Here is a 13,401-nt window from a genome sequence, read left to right as displayed (position 1 = left end):
AGAGAGAGAGAGAGAGAGAGAGAGAGAGAGCGCACCCGGTCAACCCTCTCCCGCATGGCAGGCTTTCGTACCAGCACTTGATAGATGCAGTGGTTTCGTAAGAGCATGTATGCTGCGTGCAACCCGGAAGGCACGCTTAAAGGCCCAGCGGGTCGTTTTCAGGCGGTTACCGCGGGAGCTGCCCATATAAAATAGTACCCTCGACGCTTTTAAAACATGCACACACGTGGGCAAAAACCGATAAAGTCCGTTGTCGCCTTACGATCCGTAGAAGGCTAGAGATATTACAAGACTTATCAAAAACACCCGTTACCACTAGATTCCTATTTTAACCATTCCTCCCCACGGAAAACAGTCTTAGACGGGAAAATTGGCAAGTTTTCAAAGTGGGCTAGTGACAATAACCACCCAGGTCTGCATGTGCCTGCCCCGCATGTACCTAGGTACCTACCTACTACCCACAAGGGTACGCGAATTGGACTTGGCATAGACGTTGGCTTTCTCGGGTTGACAACCCCCTCGCAGCACCCAACAGAGGGACATAAATATGGGCTGTTGCCCACTGTCGCAATCCCAAGTGTGCTAGCCTCTCTCTACCTCTCCCAGCTCAGCACCCCAGCATACACCCATCCTACCCTAAGTCACCCATCATGTCAGCGCCCGTCAACGGCATATCAGCGGCCGGCCGGCGGCTCTACTGGACACTACAAGGCCCCTTGCCGCTGGCCTCTTCGGTCGTCTCGGTCATGCCCGAGAACCTGAACCCGGACGCGCCGCACGAGCCCTACTATCGCGGGCAGACGCCGGCCGACGCCGGCACGGCCGCGGCCTGGCACCCCATCTCTCAGGAGCCCATCACGGAGCGGCCGGTGGCGTCGCTTTCGGTGGTGGAGGTGAATTTGGATTACTGGCGGGACGGCTGGTACGACACCAACATAGAGCCCAACGACGACCTGTACCCCTCGGACCAGGAGGAGTTCGAGGGCATGCCCCCCAAGTTCGACCCGGTGGTGGTGACGGCGTCCAACGGGCAATTCGTCACCATCCACGACTACCTGTCCACCGTGCACCCATGGCTGGTGGAACGTCGGCTGCTCATCCTTCAATCCAGGTACGAGCTCCTCGACGACAATAAGGTGGTGACGGGCGACGAAAGAATCCTCATCTTCGCGGACCCGCCCGACGGTGTGAATGCCGATCTCGAAGACGAGTGGCTACGGGGCTTGAGGTGGAACTTTGAGCGAGAGCGACAGCGGCAGCAGGAGCAGCAGCAGCAGTAAATTATGGATTAAAGAAGGTATCAGAAGGAAACCCCCGCGTGTGGCACGTCGCAGATCACGTTTAATTGATTGATTATCTATTCCATTAAACATTCACCGCCTACTACCCCATCAAACACCCATCACCTAGCTGTGTCTCTCTGTCGGCCCTGTCTGTAACTCCCCGTATTACTGGACCCTCCAATGAATTCCCTTTACGCCGCAGCCGGGAAGCTTGGATCTCTGACGAGCTTGATGATGATATCCTTGGGCTTCATCTTGGCAGCGACGTACTCGGCCGAACTATACGCCGGGTTGGACTCGTCGACAATAACGCCCAACTGGCCGCCATTCTTGCCGCAGGCGCCGAGGAGGCTTTTTCTGCGCTGGTCCTCGGTTGCGTCCTCGCCGCCGTCAAAAGTGCGGGCCAGGTCGTAGTAGGTAACCCCCGAGTTAGTGCGCGGGTTGATGTGCTTGGCCAGCGCCAGGACGGTACCGGTACCGAACAGGGGCAGCGTCCACTCGGAGCAGTCGAACTCGGTCGGCATGTTCCAGATGGGGTTGTTGTTGGTGTCGGCGAGGTGGCGCAGGTACGAGGCCGCGTATTCGATGTCCTCGGGGTCGAGGTTTTGCGACGTGCCTCCCGCGACGCCGTAGCAGACGAGTGACGCCGTCTCGCCGCACGCCATGCGCTTGGACAGCAGGTTGAGCGGGACGCCGTGGTCGCGGTGCCGTGGTGTCATTTTGCGGGCGACGGCGGCACCGAGGCCGAGGGTGGCGAGGGGCAAGAGGGCAGAGAAGTGCATGGTGGGCAGCGGCTGCGACGATGTCAAGCACAAGAGACCGGGGACAAGAGTGAGCGAGTGTGGCTGTAGGCTGGTGAGGGAGGAAGAGGCTGGCGCGGGTGGGAAGCCAGAACTCTTTGGGGAAACTGAGTGGCGGCTCGTCGGACTGTTTATCAAGTACGGCCGCGATGCCGTCGCAACCTCGGCTCACTCCATAGCTCTATGGAGGCATCTCAATGAAGCCTTGGGCTGGCACGGGGCAGAGCAAGAGAACGGTCACGACGATACACAACCTCACCAACAGCCGCGCCCAGGAGCCGGCTGGACTCGTGTGAACGTGGACAATTGGGGCAATGGCGCCATACGGGTATTTCCCCTCTGGCTTGGCCTCTCAATAGTTGCCGCCAACAGACAAGGCCACTGCATCCTTTGAATTTCAATTTTATGCATCCCCGCCCGCCACTTCATGTAAAACCCTTGGCTGCCCTTGTATCGTCGCATTTGACTTGTGTGAATCGATGGCATTTCCGTTTGGGGGTCTTTGACCGCCCGCTCCCTCAGGGGTTTACAGCCTCGGGATGAAACGTCGACGAAATAAGCACGAATCACGGGCGGGTAAGGCGTGGCGGGTGCGGGGCGAGGCCGCTTGATTCCCTGCAAGGCGGCGCCGACCTAGCAGCCAACAACCGCGTGCATGCGTTCATCAATATTGTAGCGGCTCAGAGATCCGCTGGCAGGCTGACGCTCCACCACAAGGCCCAGACTGCATGTGTACATCGGCCAATGAATACCTACTTTTCCGGATCCAGCACGGCTAGTCAGGCCTGGCCGGCTGGCCCATCCGGCAACCCACTCCGCTTGCGGCCTAATTACCTACATCTATTGTTGGTCCTGTTAGTGTCGTGCTTTCCCGCCTCGGCCGACTATCGTGGGGTGATTACTGCTCCACCGGTGTGGACTGGGTTGGGATAAAAATAGGCATGCAAAAGAGCCAAATCTTGAGGTCGTTGGAGGCCATGGCCGTTGGTTGACATTTTTGCGTGACTAGTAGAAAAGGGGTTGGGCTTGCGATGAGGCCTAGTATCTGCCTAAATATCTAGGTACGTACCAAGGTACCTACCTAGTTACATGCAGCCTTGGCCATTGTAGTATCGACCAGGCGTGAGTTGACTACCTGATCCAGCATCACGCCGACGTGGTACAGTTCCCAGACTGGCATTTCCCCTGGCCGCAATACTCGGGCCCAGTCCCACACTTGCCCTCACTAAAGCTACAGCAGTCGCCCCATTTGCCGCCGCACAGAGAGTAGCCGTGGGTGTAGCCGCAGTTGCCGTCGGTCGTATAGACCTTGTGGCCCGGGCAGAGGCCCTCGTAACAAACCCCGATGGAGCAGTCGTTCTCCGTTTCGCCGCACTTCCATGTTTCCGCGTTGCAGCATTGGCCATGACCGGAGCCGATGCAGGTCGCGTTCTTGTTCTGCGGGCCACAGTTGCCATCCATGGCCCTAAGCGGCTCGATGACTGTTTGCGGGATGAGATGGGAGAGGTCAGCACGCGAAACCGTCCAAAGGAAATATGGGAGGGAACTTGCAGCCGCGAACACAGTATTCGGTAGCTGGCTTGATAGCCTCGCAGCTGGGTGCGAGCGCGGGGTTTAGCTCCCAAAACTTGTCGAGATCGAGGCCGTGTTTCGTGGCTAGCTCATTGCAAGTCCAGTAGCCAACATTGTCGGTCGTTTGGTCCCAGCGGCGGCAGTTGACATCGCCCGGCTTAATTTCGACCGCTGCGCGCAACTCTACATCGGGCTCCATGAATAGTGACGCCAATTCTGGTTCGTCGTCCCATGACCACCGGTGCGGCTGGCAGCCGGGCTCAACCTTTGAGTCTGGGTCGTCGTCGTCCTTGGCCAGACAACGGCCCGTGAGGGCGAAGGTGAGTGAAAGGAAGAGTGGGATTCTCATTTTTGCAAGAGGAGGAGGGGATGATGCAAGAGCAGAGGGGGAGTGAAGAGCTGGCGAGGTTGAACAGAGAAGCAGAGAAGGGGGTGACGAGTTGGCGAGGGTGAAGAGAGAAGAGGGGATGGATGTGCTGGTGCAAGAGCAGAGGACTCGGCTGGTGTCGACAAATGGGTTTCTTTTTCTTGCGGGTTTTCTTCTCTCCCCCCTTTTTCGTTGCCTAGCTGCGGACTCACGAACTCGCTAACAGAGCGCCTTCCTTCACATCTGTTGGTCGTTGTCTCCTGCCGCGGTGGGCGGCGCCGCCTCCATGCGACCTGCATCGTTCGAGTGCCCGCGCAGGCCGATGACGATCCCAACGGCCCACCAAGTCAGACAGGCAGCTGGCCCTGCGCCAACACCGCTAAATCGAACTCAACACATCATTTAGGCTCAACTACCTGTCACCCTGTGTAATTGGACAGGTCTTTGGTATGGAGCCTCGGCCAAATACTGTCTCATCCGGGCGTATTATTCCATGCCTTGGCGGTGCAAGTTGGCAGCCTGTTAGCCGCCTGGCGGGCTGACCAACGAAAGGCCTTTGCATTTCCAAGATGGCGTGATGCTGTTGGTGTTGGGCTTCATTCCTACGAGATTGCTGGCTGTGCGATGTCCACCTGCAGGCCTGGACCCAAAGCCTCGCCTTCTTCGGTGGAGACTTGTATGCCGCGGCCTGGTGTGCCCACGAAGCGGTCAAGAAATGGGTACTCGTCCCGAGGGAATCAAGTATGGTAGGGTTACATGGGCAGAGATGAAGAGCACTCGTTCTAGCCGCAACAGCGGCGAGGCGAGATGCGTCGAGGCGCGCCGCCGCAGAGGGGACTCCGACGGCTGCCGCGTTTGCCCGAGTATGTGGCCATGTTGGCATATACATGGATGTGATTCAAGAACTCCAAAAGGGGCTAGCCGGAGGGGCAAGGGGCATCGGACGCAAGACCGGAAGGTGATATTAAAAGAGCCAGGCAGGATATGGCTTCACTCTCTTCTGGCGCCGCAGCTCAACACACCATCCCCCTCTTTTCTCCTGCGCCTTGTTCATACTTTTTGTTCATGCTTCTTGTTCATGTCGTTACTCTGACTTGGCGACCCATCTCGCACAGCACCAGGCGCAGCCATGGCTCCTTCGGCCTCGGTGCTGTCCTCACTCGTCACGCTAGTCACCCTCTTCGGGTGCGGCGTGCAGGCACAGTACCTACAGGATATCGAAATTCAAGGCTCCGTAGGCCCCAACGGGGTTCAGATCCAGAAGCCTTTCTACCGCGCAAATGTCATCAATGCGGCGCCTCAACAGGTCATCGATCTTTCGCCCGAGCTTGTTGTGCTCGAGTACAACTGCCGCTACATGCCCAACATATGCAAGAATGCCGACAACTGGTTTGAGACGCCGAGAGGAAAGGAGCACAAGCGCAAGTACGGAATGCGCTTTGCCTTCGATCGCAACACTGGCAAGAAGGGTCGAAAAGAACGGCGACGCGACCACAGCTGCAGAAACTTTGTGAATACGGACACCTGCCCACACTCCAACTCGGCCATCGTCATGAGACAGGACGGGCCGTGGCGGTTCAAGGACCTGGAGCCGGGCACCAAGATCAATGAGATCAGAGCCGACACGGACCCAGCCGGCAACCGGCTGCCCTCATTCGTGCGCTACACGTGCGATGAGTTCCCACCCGCGACCTTCATTGAAGGCGGCGACGGCATTGCTGGGAATGCTGACGACAAAAGCCAGAAACGTTGCGCTGTCTCCCGGTGCGCTCCCAAGGGCAAGAACATCAAGGCCGAGCAGGACTGGCAGGGAACGTCTCATAACAACCTACGCATCGTTCTCGATTTAGTTACAAGCAAGCGCAGGGCGGAATTCCCCTGGTACAGCTCCCGCGTTCGCGACGGGATAATATTCTTCGAGCTCAGATACGACAACTCGCGCCCCGGTCCCAGCAACTCCCAGGCGGCCAAGGTCATCCACTACGCGGGCAACAACGCCGCACCGGTGGAGAGGATCGTCTCGCAGGCCAAGCGCGACCTGGCCGCCGAGAGGGCCAACGGCACCATCTCCCAGGAGCAGCTGGATAACGAGGCCTTTTGGAGGTGGGCAAACAATGTCACGGTCAAGGAGCTGCTGGATCTGGGGCCTGAGCATGTCAGCGAGAGGATCATCGTGGCCGACCACATCGAGTCCTCCCCCATGGACATGGAGTTTCCCGACTTCGCAATGAGCCTGCCCTGGATGGACGCCAACCCCCACGCGGCCGACGGCGTCGAGACGCCCGACGCTGTCTCCGGTCCGCCCCGCGCGGACCCCAACAAGCTCAAGAGGCGCCAGGAGGCCCTCGCGCAGGAGGGCGGCGGCAACAGCACCGTCCCCGGCGCCGTGGGCTCGACCCCGCTGCTGCGCAACGCCACCTCGGCGGACCTCGAGCGGGCGCGGAAGCTCGTCGAGGAGGCCCTGCAGAGGTCGGCCGAGCTCAACGCCGCACGTCTGGCGAGCCCGGCCCGCAACAGCTACAAGCTCAAGCCCGGCACCGTTGTTGGGGGCGCGCCGCTGGGGCGGCGCGGGCTCGAGCTGCGGGCGGACCAGGTTGGGGCCGACGAGGCGCCGCCGCCGCTCCTGGACATCACGGACGAGATCGCCGCCGCGGCCGCGCTCGTCTCCGAGGCCGACGCAGTAGAGTCCGGGCTGCCGGGCAACCAGTCTTATGCTCAGCACGCCCGGCGCCAGATGCAGACGACGGCCTCTGGGACGTTCTGGATGGAGAGCATTGCCCGCAGGGGCACTGTGCCCTTTGGCGACGACCCAGACTACAAGGTCTTCCGCAACGTACTCGACTACGGCGCCAAGGGCGACGGCGTTGCCGACGATACCAAGGCCATCAAGGAGGCTATGAACTCGGGCAAGCGGTGCGGCGCAAAGTGCAACGGCTCCACGACCAAGAACGCCATCGTTTATTTCCCGCCGGGAACCTATCGCATCTCCTCAACCATCTCCATGCCATTCGGCACCCAGGTCATCGGTGACGCCAACAACTGGCCTACGCTCTTGGCTACCCGCAACTTCATTGGCCTCGGCGTGCTGGCGGCCAACATGTACACCGGCGGCGGCAAAGGCATCGACGGGCTCGACCAGCAGTGGTACGTCAACACGGCCAACTTTTTCCGGCAGATCCGCAACATCAAGATCGACATCACGCAAACCAGGCCCGCGTCGTCGGCCGCCGGCTTGCACTACCAGATCGCACAGGCTACCAGCCTGCAGAACGTCGAGATCATCGCGCTCCCGGGCTCGACGCAGCGCGGCATCTTCGCCGAGAACGGGAGTGGCGGCGTCATTGCCGACGTGACCTTCAGGGGCGGCAAGTTCGGCCTTTTCGGCGGCGAGCAGCAGTTCACTGCCCAGCGGCTCAAGTTCATTGGATGCGATACCGGTGTGCAGGTCATCTGGGACTGGGGCTGGGTCTGGAAGTCCATCACCATGACCGACGTCGGCGTCGGGTTCCGGCTGCTGCCCGAGTCAAAGTCGACGGCCAAGAGGCAGGACAAGCCGTCCAACGGCAACGTCGGATCGGCCTCCTTTCTCGACTCGACATTCACCAACGTACAGACCGCGATCCTCATTGCCCCTCCCAACAAGAATCCCGGCACAGGCAGCACCGGGATCGTGGTCGAAAACGTCAAGTTCGAGGGCGTGTCCAAGGCCGTGGCCGACACAAGCGGCGCCACGCTCCTCGCCGCCTCTGGCACCGTCACACACTGGGCTCTGGGTCCGGTCTACCAGGAAAAAGGCCCCGATTTCTCCATGGGTGCCAAGGTCGGCAGCTTCCGCCGCCAGCAAGACCTGCTGGACAAGAACGGCGCCTACTTTGAGCGCGCCAAGCCGCAGTACGAGGGGCGGCCGGTCGGCGACTTTGTGCACGTCAAAGACTTTGGCGCCCGCGGCGACGGCGTCACGGACGACACCGCGGCGTTCCAGAACGCTCTGTACGCGAGCCAGGGCAGCATCCTCTTCGTCGATGCCGGATCCTACATCATCACGGGCACCATCATCGTGCCTATTGGCTCCAAGGTGGTTGGCGAAACGTGGTCTCAACTGGTCGCTTCGGGCCCGTACTTCTCCAACGCCGACGACCCCAAGGTCATGGTTGCAGTGGGCCAGGAGGGTAACGTCGGCGACGTCGAGATGCAGGACATCATCTTTACGAACCGCGGCCCCACGGCAGGCTTGATTCTGGTCCAATGGAACGTCCGCGCTTCAGGCCCCGGGTCGGCCGGGCTGTGGGACTGCCACGTCCGTATCGGCGGCTCGACGGGCACAGAGCTGACGCCGGCCGAATGCCCGGCTTTGTCCAGCGGCGTCGCGCCGGGCTGCAACGCGGCCAGCTTGATGATGCACATCACGAAGCGCGCGTCGGGCTATTTCGAGAACATGTGGCTTTGGGTGGCAGACCACATGATCGACGACCCCGACCTCAACGACGCCAACAACACCATGGCCATGAACTCCATCTACGTCGCCCGCGGCCTGCTTGTCGAAAGCGTCAACCCCACGTGGCTGTACGGCACTTCCTCCGAGCACGCCGTCTACTACCAGTACAACTTTCACAAGGCCGAGAACATTTTTGCCGGCATCATCCAGACGGAGAGCCCTTACTATCAGCCCACGCCCAACCCGCCCGCGCCTTTCGAGTCCGCCGTTGGCAAGCTCGCCGGCGACCCGGACTACAGCTGCAAAGCTGGCGACGAGTTCAGCGGCTGCGACGAGTCGTGGGCCGTCATTATGCGCGAGTGTGCCAACATTTTCGTCGCCGGGGCGGGCCTGTATTCGTGGTTTTCAACCTACTCCCAGGATTGTATCAGCAAGCACGAGTGCCAAAAGGTGCTGATGCTGCTCGAGGACAACCACGCCGGCGTGCGGTTCCACAACCTCATCACCATTGGCGCAAAGTACATGGCCGTCATGGACGGCAAGGGCATCAAGGCCCTCGACTACCTCAACGTCGAATCGCACCCGCGCTGGTCCCAGATGACGGTCCTTGACGTTGCCAACGATGGCGCCAAGGCCGAGATGCTCTGGGTCGACCCCAAGATCTGGGACATGGAACAGCCTTCCTTCACGTGCAACCCGCCGTGCCTGGTCAACATCCCGCCCTGGACCAAGGCCACTCGGACCGTTAATTACCCGCTCATCACCGTCAGCAGCGACGACTGGTCGACCACTATCACGCGCTCTCCCGTGACCATCACGCAGGTTCACTTTGAGGCCGTCACCCTCAAGGCGGGCGGCGGCAGCAAGCGCGGGAAGCGAGCCGCGCAGGCCTTTGAACCTTTCTGGCCCAAGCCGGCCACGACCCCGAGCTGGCCCGAGGTGACCTACACGGACCGAGACGGCAACGTGGCCACAACGGCCCCCACCATACCCTTCCCCGAGCCCCCGCAGACCATCGGCCCGGACGCGCCCGCGCCCACCGCGGGCGGCTCCTGGCCCAGGCGGTGGATCATACCGGTCGACGGGCAGGACGAGCACCCGATGGTGGGCAACTGCGCCTGGGACGGGTCCTTCAGCCCCAACTGCATCAACGGCGGCTGGCCAGACATTGAGGAGATGAAGCCCGACCCCGAGGACCCCGGCGACGTGGGCGATGAGGACGCCGCCGTCGTCTGCCCGGATCACACGACCAAGCCCCCGATCCACGAGGTCACGAGCACCGAGAGCTCGAGCTCGAGCTCGACGGCGCCGCCGCCGCCGCCGCCCGAGCCCACGCTCTCGCGCGGGATACCGGGTGCGAACAAAAGGCCGTTCTGCCACAACGGCGGCCAGGCGGCGACGAACGCGCAGCTGCGCGCCGCGGCCCGCAGCTTCTGCCGCGACCTGGGCGCCGAGGGGCGGCCCCTCCGCAACCTCCTCGCCCCCTTTGGCTCCTCGGGCAACCGCTGGACGATCGGCAGGACCTACAACCCGTCGAGCAGCGGCAGCTGGCCCATCTCGATCGACGCGTCGCTCAGCATCCTGCCCGGATGCCAGTTCGTCGTCAACTACGACCGCTGCGAGAAGTACCTGAGCGTCCCCGTCAACAGCTGCAACTGTGAGGGCGAGAACGGGAAGAAGGGCGGGACGATTGGGAACAGGTGCTACGAGTGGAGCATCGATCCCAACCTATAAGGTATCATGGGAAATGCCAGGGGTCGTGTCTGAACCAAATGGTGTCTGCTGGAGCCAGAAGTTGAGGCCGTGCAGGCGGCACTCGATCTCTGGAACCCCACGGGATACATGTATTTAACTAGATAGCTATTGCCAACCGGTTAGCCACAGTCTTCACTCTACCTGTCAAGCAAGACACGAAGCTTTCGCCACCCATTGGGGCACGGCGACTGCTAGTAGGCGCGATAAGCACACCTGTAAACCCAGCACGCCGAGCTAGTTGGCTGTTTACGTCACAAAGGTAAAAGGCTAGATGTCACGCACAGCACTTCTTGTCCGCAAGGCTGAGCCTGACCATCTCGCCTTGAAGCCGTGGCTATCCCATATCAAGGGGCAAACTACTATTCGGTGGCAACCAGACTGGGCGACCCGGAAACGGCACTTCTTTGACGCCGGAGAAGCGACTGTTGGTGCGTTTCTACCGCTGCACAAAGGCGCTCCGCGCGGAGTGGTTGTGTCCAAAAGACTACACTGGGATCAGGTGCAAAGGCAAATACATTTACCAGTGTCTTCACCGGCACCGAAGCCGGGCCCAACGGCGGCACCGACGACGGCACCGCGTGCGCCCGTTTCCGCCTCCCACCAACGTGCGGCGAGGTTTTGCGCCTCGCGAGCAAAAGAAGTACCGGCATGTACTTTCGCGCCAACGATCACGATCTTGGTCACTTCACACGCGGTTATCGGGCGCATCAAGCCTAGCGCACACCCTCAAGTCGGAGAAAGTGCGACCAACCACCACCCCCCCCCCCTCTTCTTCATCACACGCCACGAAGAAAAAAAAAAAAGTAAAAGTTTCCAGCCAGGATAATAATGTACGGCACTTCCGACGTGGTTGCAGCCAAGGGCAGGTTTTCCGTCAGACTTTAGTTGGGGTGTATCGGGGAGGCTCCGATTCGATAGGAAAAAAAACATAAAGATGGAGAGGAGACGACTGAAAACAAAAACAAACAAAAAGTGACCACAAGAAAAAAAAACAGGGCTAGGGGGCCAATCACGATGGCGGTCACAAGCGCTTTTTGGGCCTTTTTTATTGGTGGTCTGACCTACCGCCCCCAAACCCATGGGCGAAGCAAGAGAGAGCATGTACAGCGTCGGCATGAGCATCAGGTCGAGTTTATGCGTTGGAAGGATCAAGTCGACGTTGCCTGGGCCGTGGTGGTGGTGGTTGGGTTGGGGGAGGTCACCCCCCTGGGCAACGCCTGACCCTGACCGTGCCATGATGCATTCCATTCAATTTCTCGGAGCCCGCGGGTGACCTCACCCACTTTGAAATGCACTGCGAAAGCCGCGTTGTAACAGACAGACATTCCTTTCCCCGTTGCAAGTCTTCACATCGTCGATGAACCAACTACCTAGGTACCAACCTACCGCTAAGGCATGCAATTGCTCATGTGTGTCACACGCACACGCCTCCCCGCTGGCCTGGGCGGCTCGACACGTAGTTCGGCATCCTTTATGTATGCATGCGACCTCGGGGCGCAGACGACGGCGTCAAGTGCTGCCCGCCTTGCATCCCCGATTGCTTTAGTCGGGGGGGGAGGGGGCGGCAAGACGAACGCCAGACCGGGCCCAGGCCCCCGAACCCGCATTTGCTGTGTTTTGCTTCGTTCTGCTTCGTGTTGATGAGCACCTTGGGCAAGTAGGGACGGGAGAAACTCGAGCCGGCGGGTACGTATACAGAAACAGGGCCGGCGTTGGCATTGAATTGCATCGAGGCCGGAAGCATGGCGCCACTTTACGCCATCACCACGAATCCCCCAGCCGTGCTCAGAGTCCCTGGTGTTTTGTCTTTTTTTATCATATTTCATTCCCAGACAAAAAATTCATTGATAAATACACCGATAAATTTGTCTTTTACTCTTTTCCATTTCTTTTCTATTATTTAATGCCTGCCACGGAGAGGCCGGCGCCACGGCTAACAACAGCCTGTCTGAGTGGCCCATGCCATCCCAATCGCACACGCCTCCTTCATTAACGGCGATGGGTCTCCAGATATCAAATGGGAACCCCACGCCAACCCATCCTTGCCACTCCACACTCGGTGAGCGGCCCTGTGTAGGCTCCGCTGGACCGACCCGGCGGGTGCGAAATCCCCTCCCCAAGGTGAAGGAAGGATTTCCAGGTTCGGCTGGTGGAATGGATAGAACCGCCAACGACCCAGTCAGGCTGTTTTCCCCCAAAGGGGAACTCGATCCCGCGGAGAGGCCAGCAGCCAACAACCACCATGGCTGATCTGTTACCAGCATCTCCAAGGCTCTTTATCCACGGGCTCCGCTTCGTCGTGCCTTGTCCGCCGAACCAAGGCCGTGGGTGATTTCGGAGTAAGGGGGTGGAAAGGAAAGAGGTCGGTTCTGTCGTCCCCGTAGACGAAACCAACAAACCCATAAGCCATGATTTGCGTGCACCTGGTAGAGAGCAGCTACAGTCAAAAAAAGATTTCCAAAGTACCTGCCGTAGATGGAAACATGTCCGCCCCAAGCGAGGCATTTAACGCACATCCGCACATGTCTGATAGGCTTCGGAAAAATCACGAGGGAAAAAAAAGACCACGCTCCACGCCGAGGAGATCTCCTTCGCAGCGTACCCCATTGACTGAATGTCACCGGAGAAATCGTCAACGATATCTCATGTGAGACAGCAGACCGTCAAGCACCCCCACGAAGGATTCCGCGGTGACTTGCTATGTCCAGCGCGGCCGCCGTTGTCCTTTCGTGGCACGTCACAGCGAGGTGTGCCGATCTCTTTTTTTTTTTTTCTTTCTTTTCTTCGGGGGGCCAGCAGGCGGTTTGCGGTGTTGTTGTTGTCATCCAAGAGAGCTGTCACCTGTTTTTCACGGCATTGGGCTGCTCGCTCGGCACCTTTACGGGCGTCAAAGGAAGGATCTCGATCTCAAATGTCACCACGTTCCACGCCACGTCCTTTCTTCGCCCACAATAATCCCATGCGACTGGTCAAACCTGTCTTTTTTTTTTTTTTCATAACGTCGAGCCCGACAGAATGGTGAGCTGACACGTGCTCCCTCCCCTTCGGCGTAAAGCCAACGACCACACCCTCAGTCGGGCCTACCAAAAGTCCAGGGCCACGTGGTGTGGATCCTTATTCCATTTCGCCTCACCGAGGCTTTTCAGGGAAGCCCGGCCGGGCGCCTGCTCGCCTGATGCCCGCCGCGGC

General features: G+C 59.7%; 6 protein-coding genes across 6 annotated transcripts; 4 read left to right on the top strand and 2 right to left on the bottom strand.

Annotated features, from left to right (window-relative positions):
- Window positions 1-464: 464 nt before the first annotated feature.
- On the top strand, window positions 465-1,403 carry GGTG_13650 (hypothetical protein). Its single transcript, XM_009231567.1, has one exon. It carries the CDS (start codon window positions 651-653, stop codon window positions 1,278-1,280), a length of 630 nt encoding a protein of 209 aa, XP_009229831.1. The 5' UTR covers window positions 465-650; the 3' UTR covers window positions 1,281-1,403.
- Window positions 1,272-2,604, bottom strand: GGTG_13649 (hypothetical protein). The gene has a single exon (XM_009231566.1). It carries the CDS (start codon window positions 2,063-2,065, stop codon window positions 1,475-1,477), a length of 591 nt encoding a protein of 196 aa, XP_009229830.1. The 5' UTR covers window positions 2,066-2,604; the 3' UTR covers window positions 1,272-1,474.
- A 400-nt stretch (window positions 2,605-3,004) lies between these two features.
- On the bottom strand, window positions 3,005-4,344 carry GGTG_13648 (hypothetical protein). The gene is made up of 2 exons (XM_009231565.1): window positions 3,635-4,344; window positions 3,005-3,564 (listed from the first exon to the last, which is right to left on the bottom strand). The coding sequence occupies exons 1-2, from the start codon at window positions 4,002-4,004 to the stop codon at window positions 3,230-3,232; spliced, it is 705 nt and encodes a 234-aa protein (XP_009229829.1). The 5' UTR covers window positions 4,005-4,344; the 3' UTR covers window positions 3,005-3,229.
- A 554-nt stretch (window positions 4,345-4,898) lies between these two features.
- Window positions 4,899-10,412, top strand: GGTG_13647 (hypothetical protein). The gene has a single exon (XM_009231564.1). It carries the CDS (start codon window positions 5,152-5,154, stop codon window positions 10,189-10,191), a length of 5,040 nt encoding a protein of 1,679 aa, XP_009229828.1. The 5' UTR covers window positions 4,899-5,151; the 3' UTR covers window positions 10,192-10,412.
- A 71-nt stretch (window positions 10,413-10,483) lies between these two features.
- GGTG_13646 (hypothetical protein) lies at window positions 10,484-11,013 on the top strand (the record flags this gene model as incomplete). The annotated part of the gene is made up of 2 exons (XM_009231563.1): window positions 10,484-10,640; window positions 10,757-11,013. The coding sequence occupies 2 exons, from the start codon at window positions 10,484-10,486 to the stop codon at window positions 10,927-10,929; spliced, it is 330 nt and encodes a 109-aa protein (XP_009229827.1). The 3' UTR covers window positions 10,930-11,013.
- A 1,676-nt stretch (window positions 11,014-12,689) lies between these two features.
- Window positions 12,690-13,388, top strand: GGTG_13645 (hypothetical protein; the record flags this gene model as incomplete). The annotated part of the gene is made up of 2 exons (XM_009231562.1): window positions 12,690-12,959; window positions 13,268-13,388. Exons 1-2 carry the CDS (start codon window positions 12,913-12,915, stop codon window positions 13,386-13,388), a joined length of 168 nt encoding a protein of 55 aa, XP_009229826.1. The 5' UTR covers window positions 12,690-12,912.
- Between the last annotated feature and the right edge of the window lie 13 nt (window positions 13,389-13,401).

The sequence above is a fragment of the Gaeumannomyces tritici genome (assembly GCF_000145635.1).
Source record: "Gaeumannomyces tritici R3-111a-1 unplaced genomic scaffold supercont2.27, whole genome shotgun sequence".
In the NCBI taxonomy this organism is placed as follows: domain Eukaryota; kingdom Fungi; phylum Ascomycota; class Sordariomycetes; order Magnaporthales; family Magnaporthaceae; genus Gaeumannomyces; species Gaeumannomyces tritici.
The sequence above is the reverse complement of the archived record's forward strand: the minus strand, read 5'-3'. Positions and strand labels throughout refer to the sequence as shown.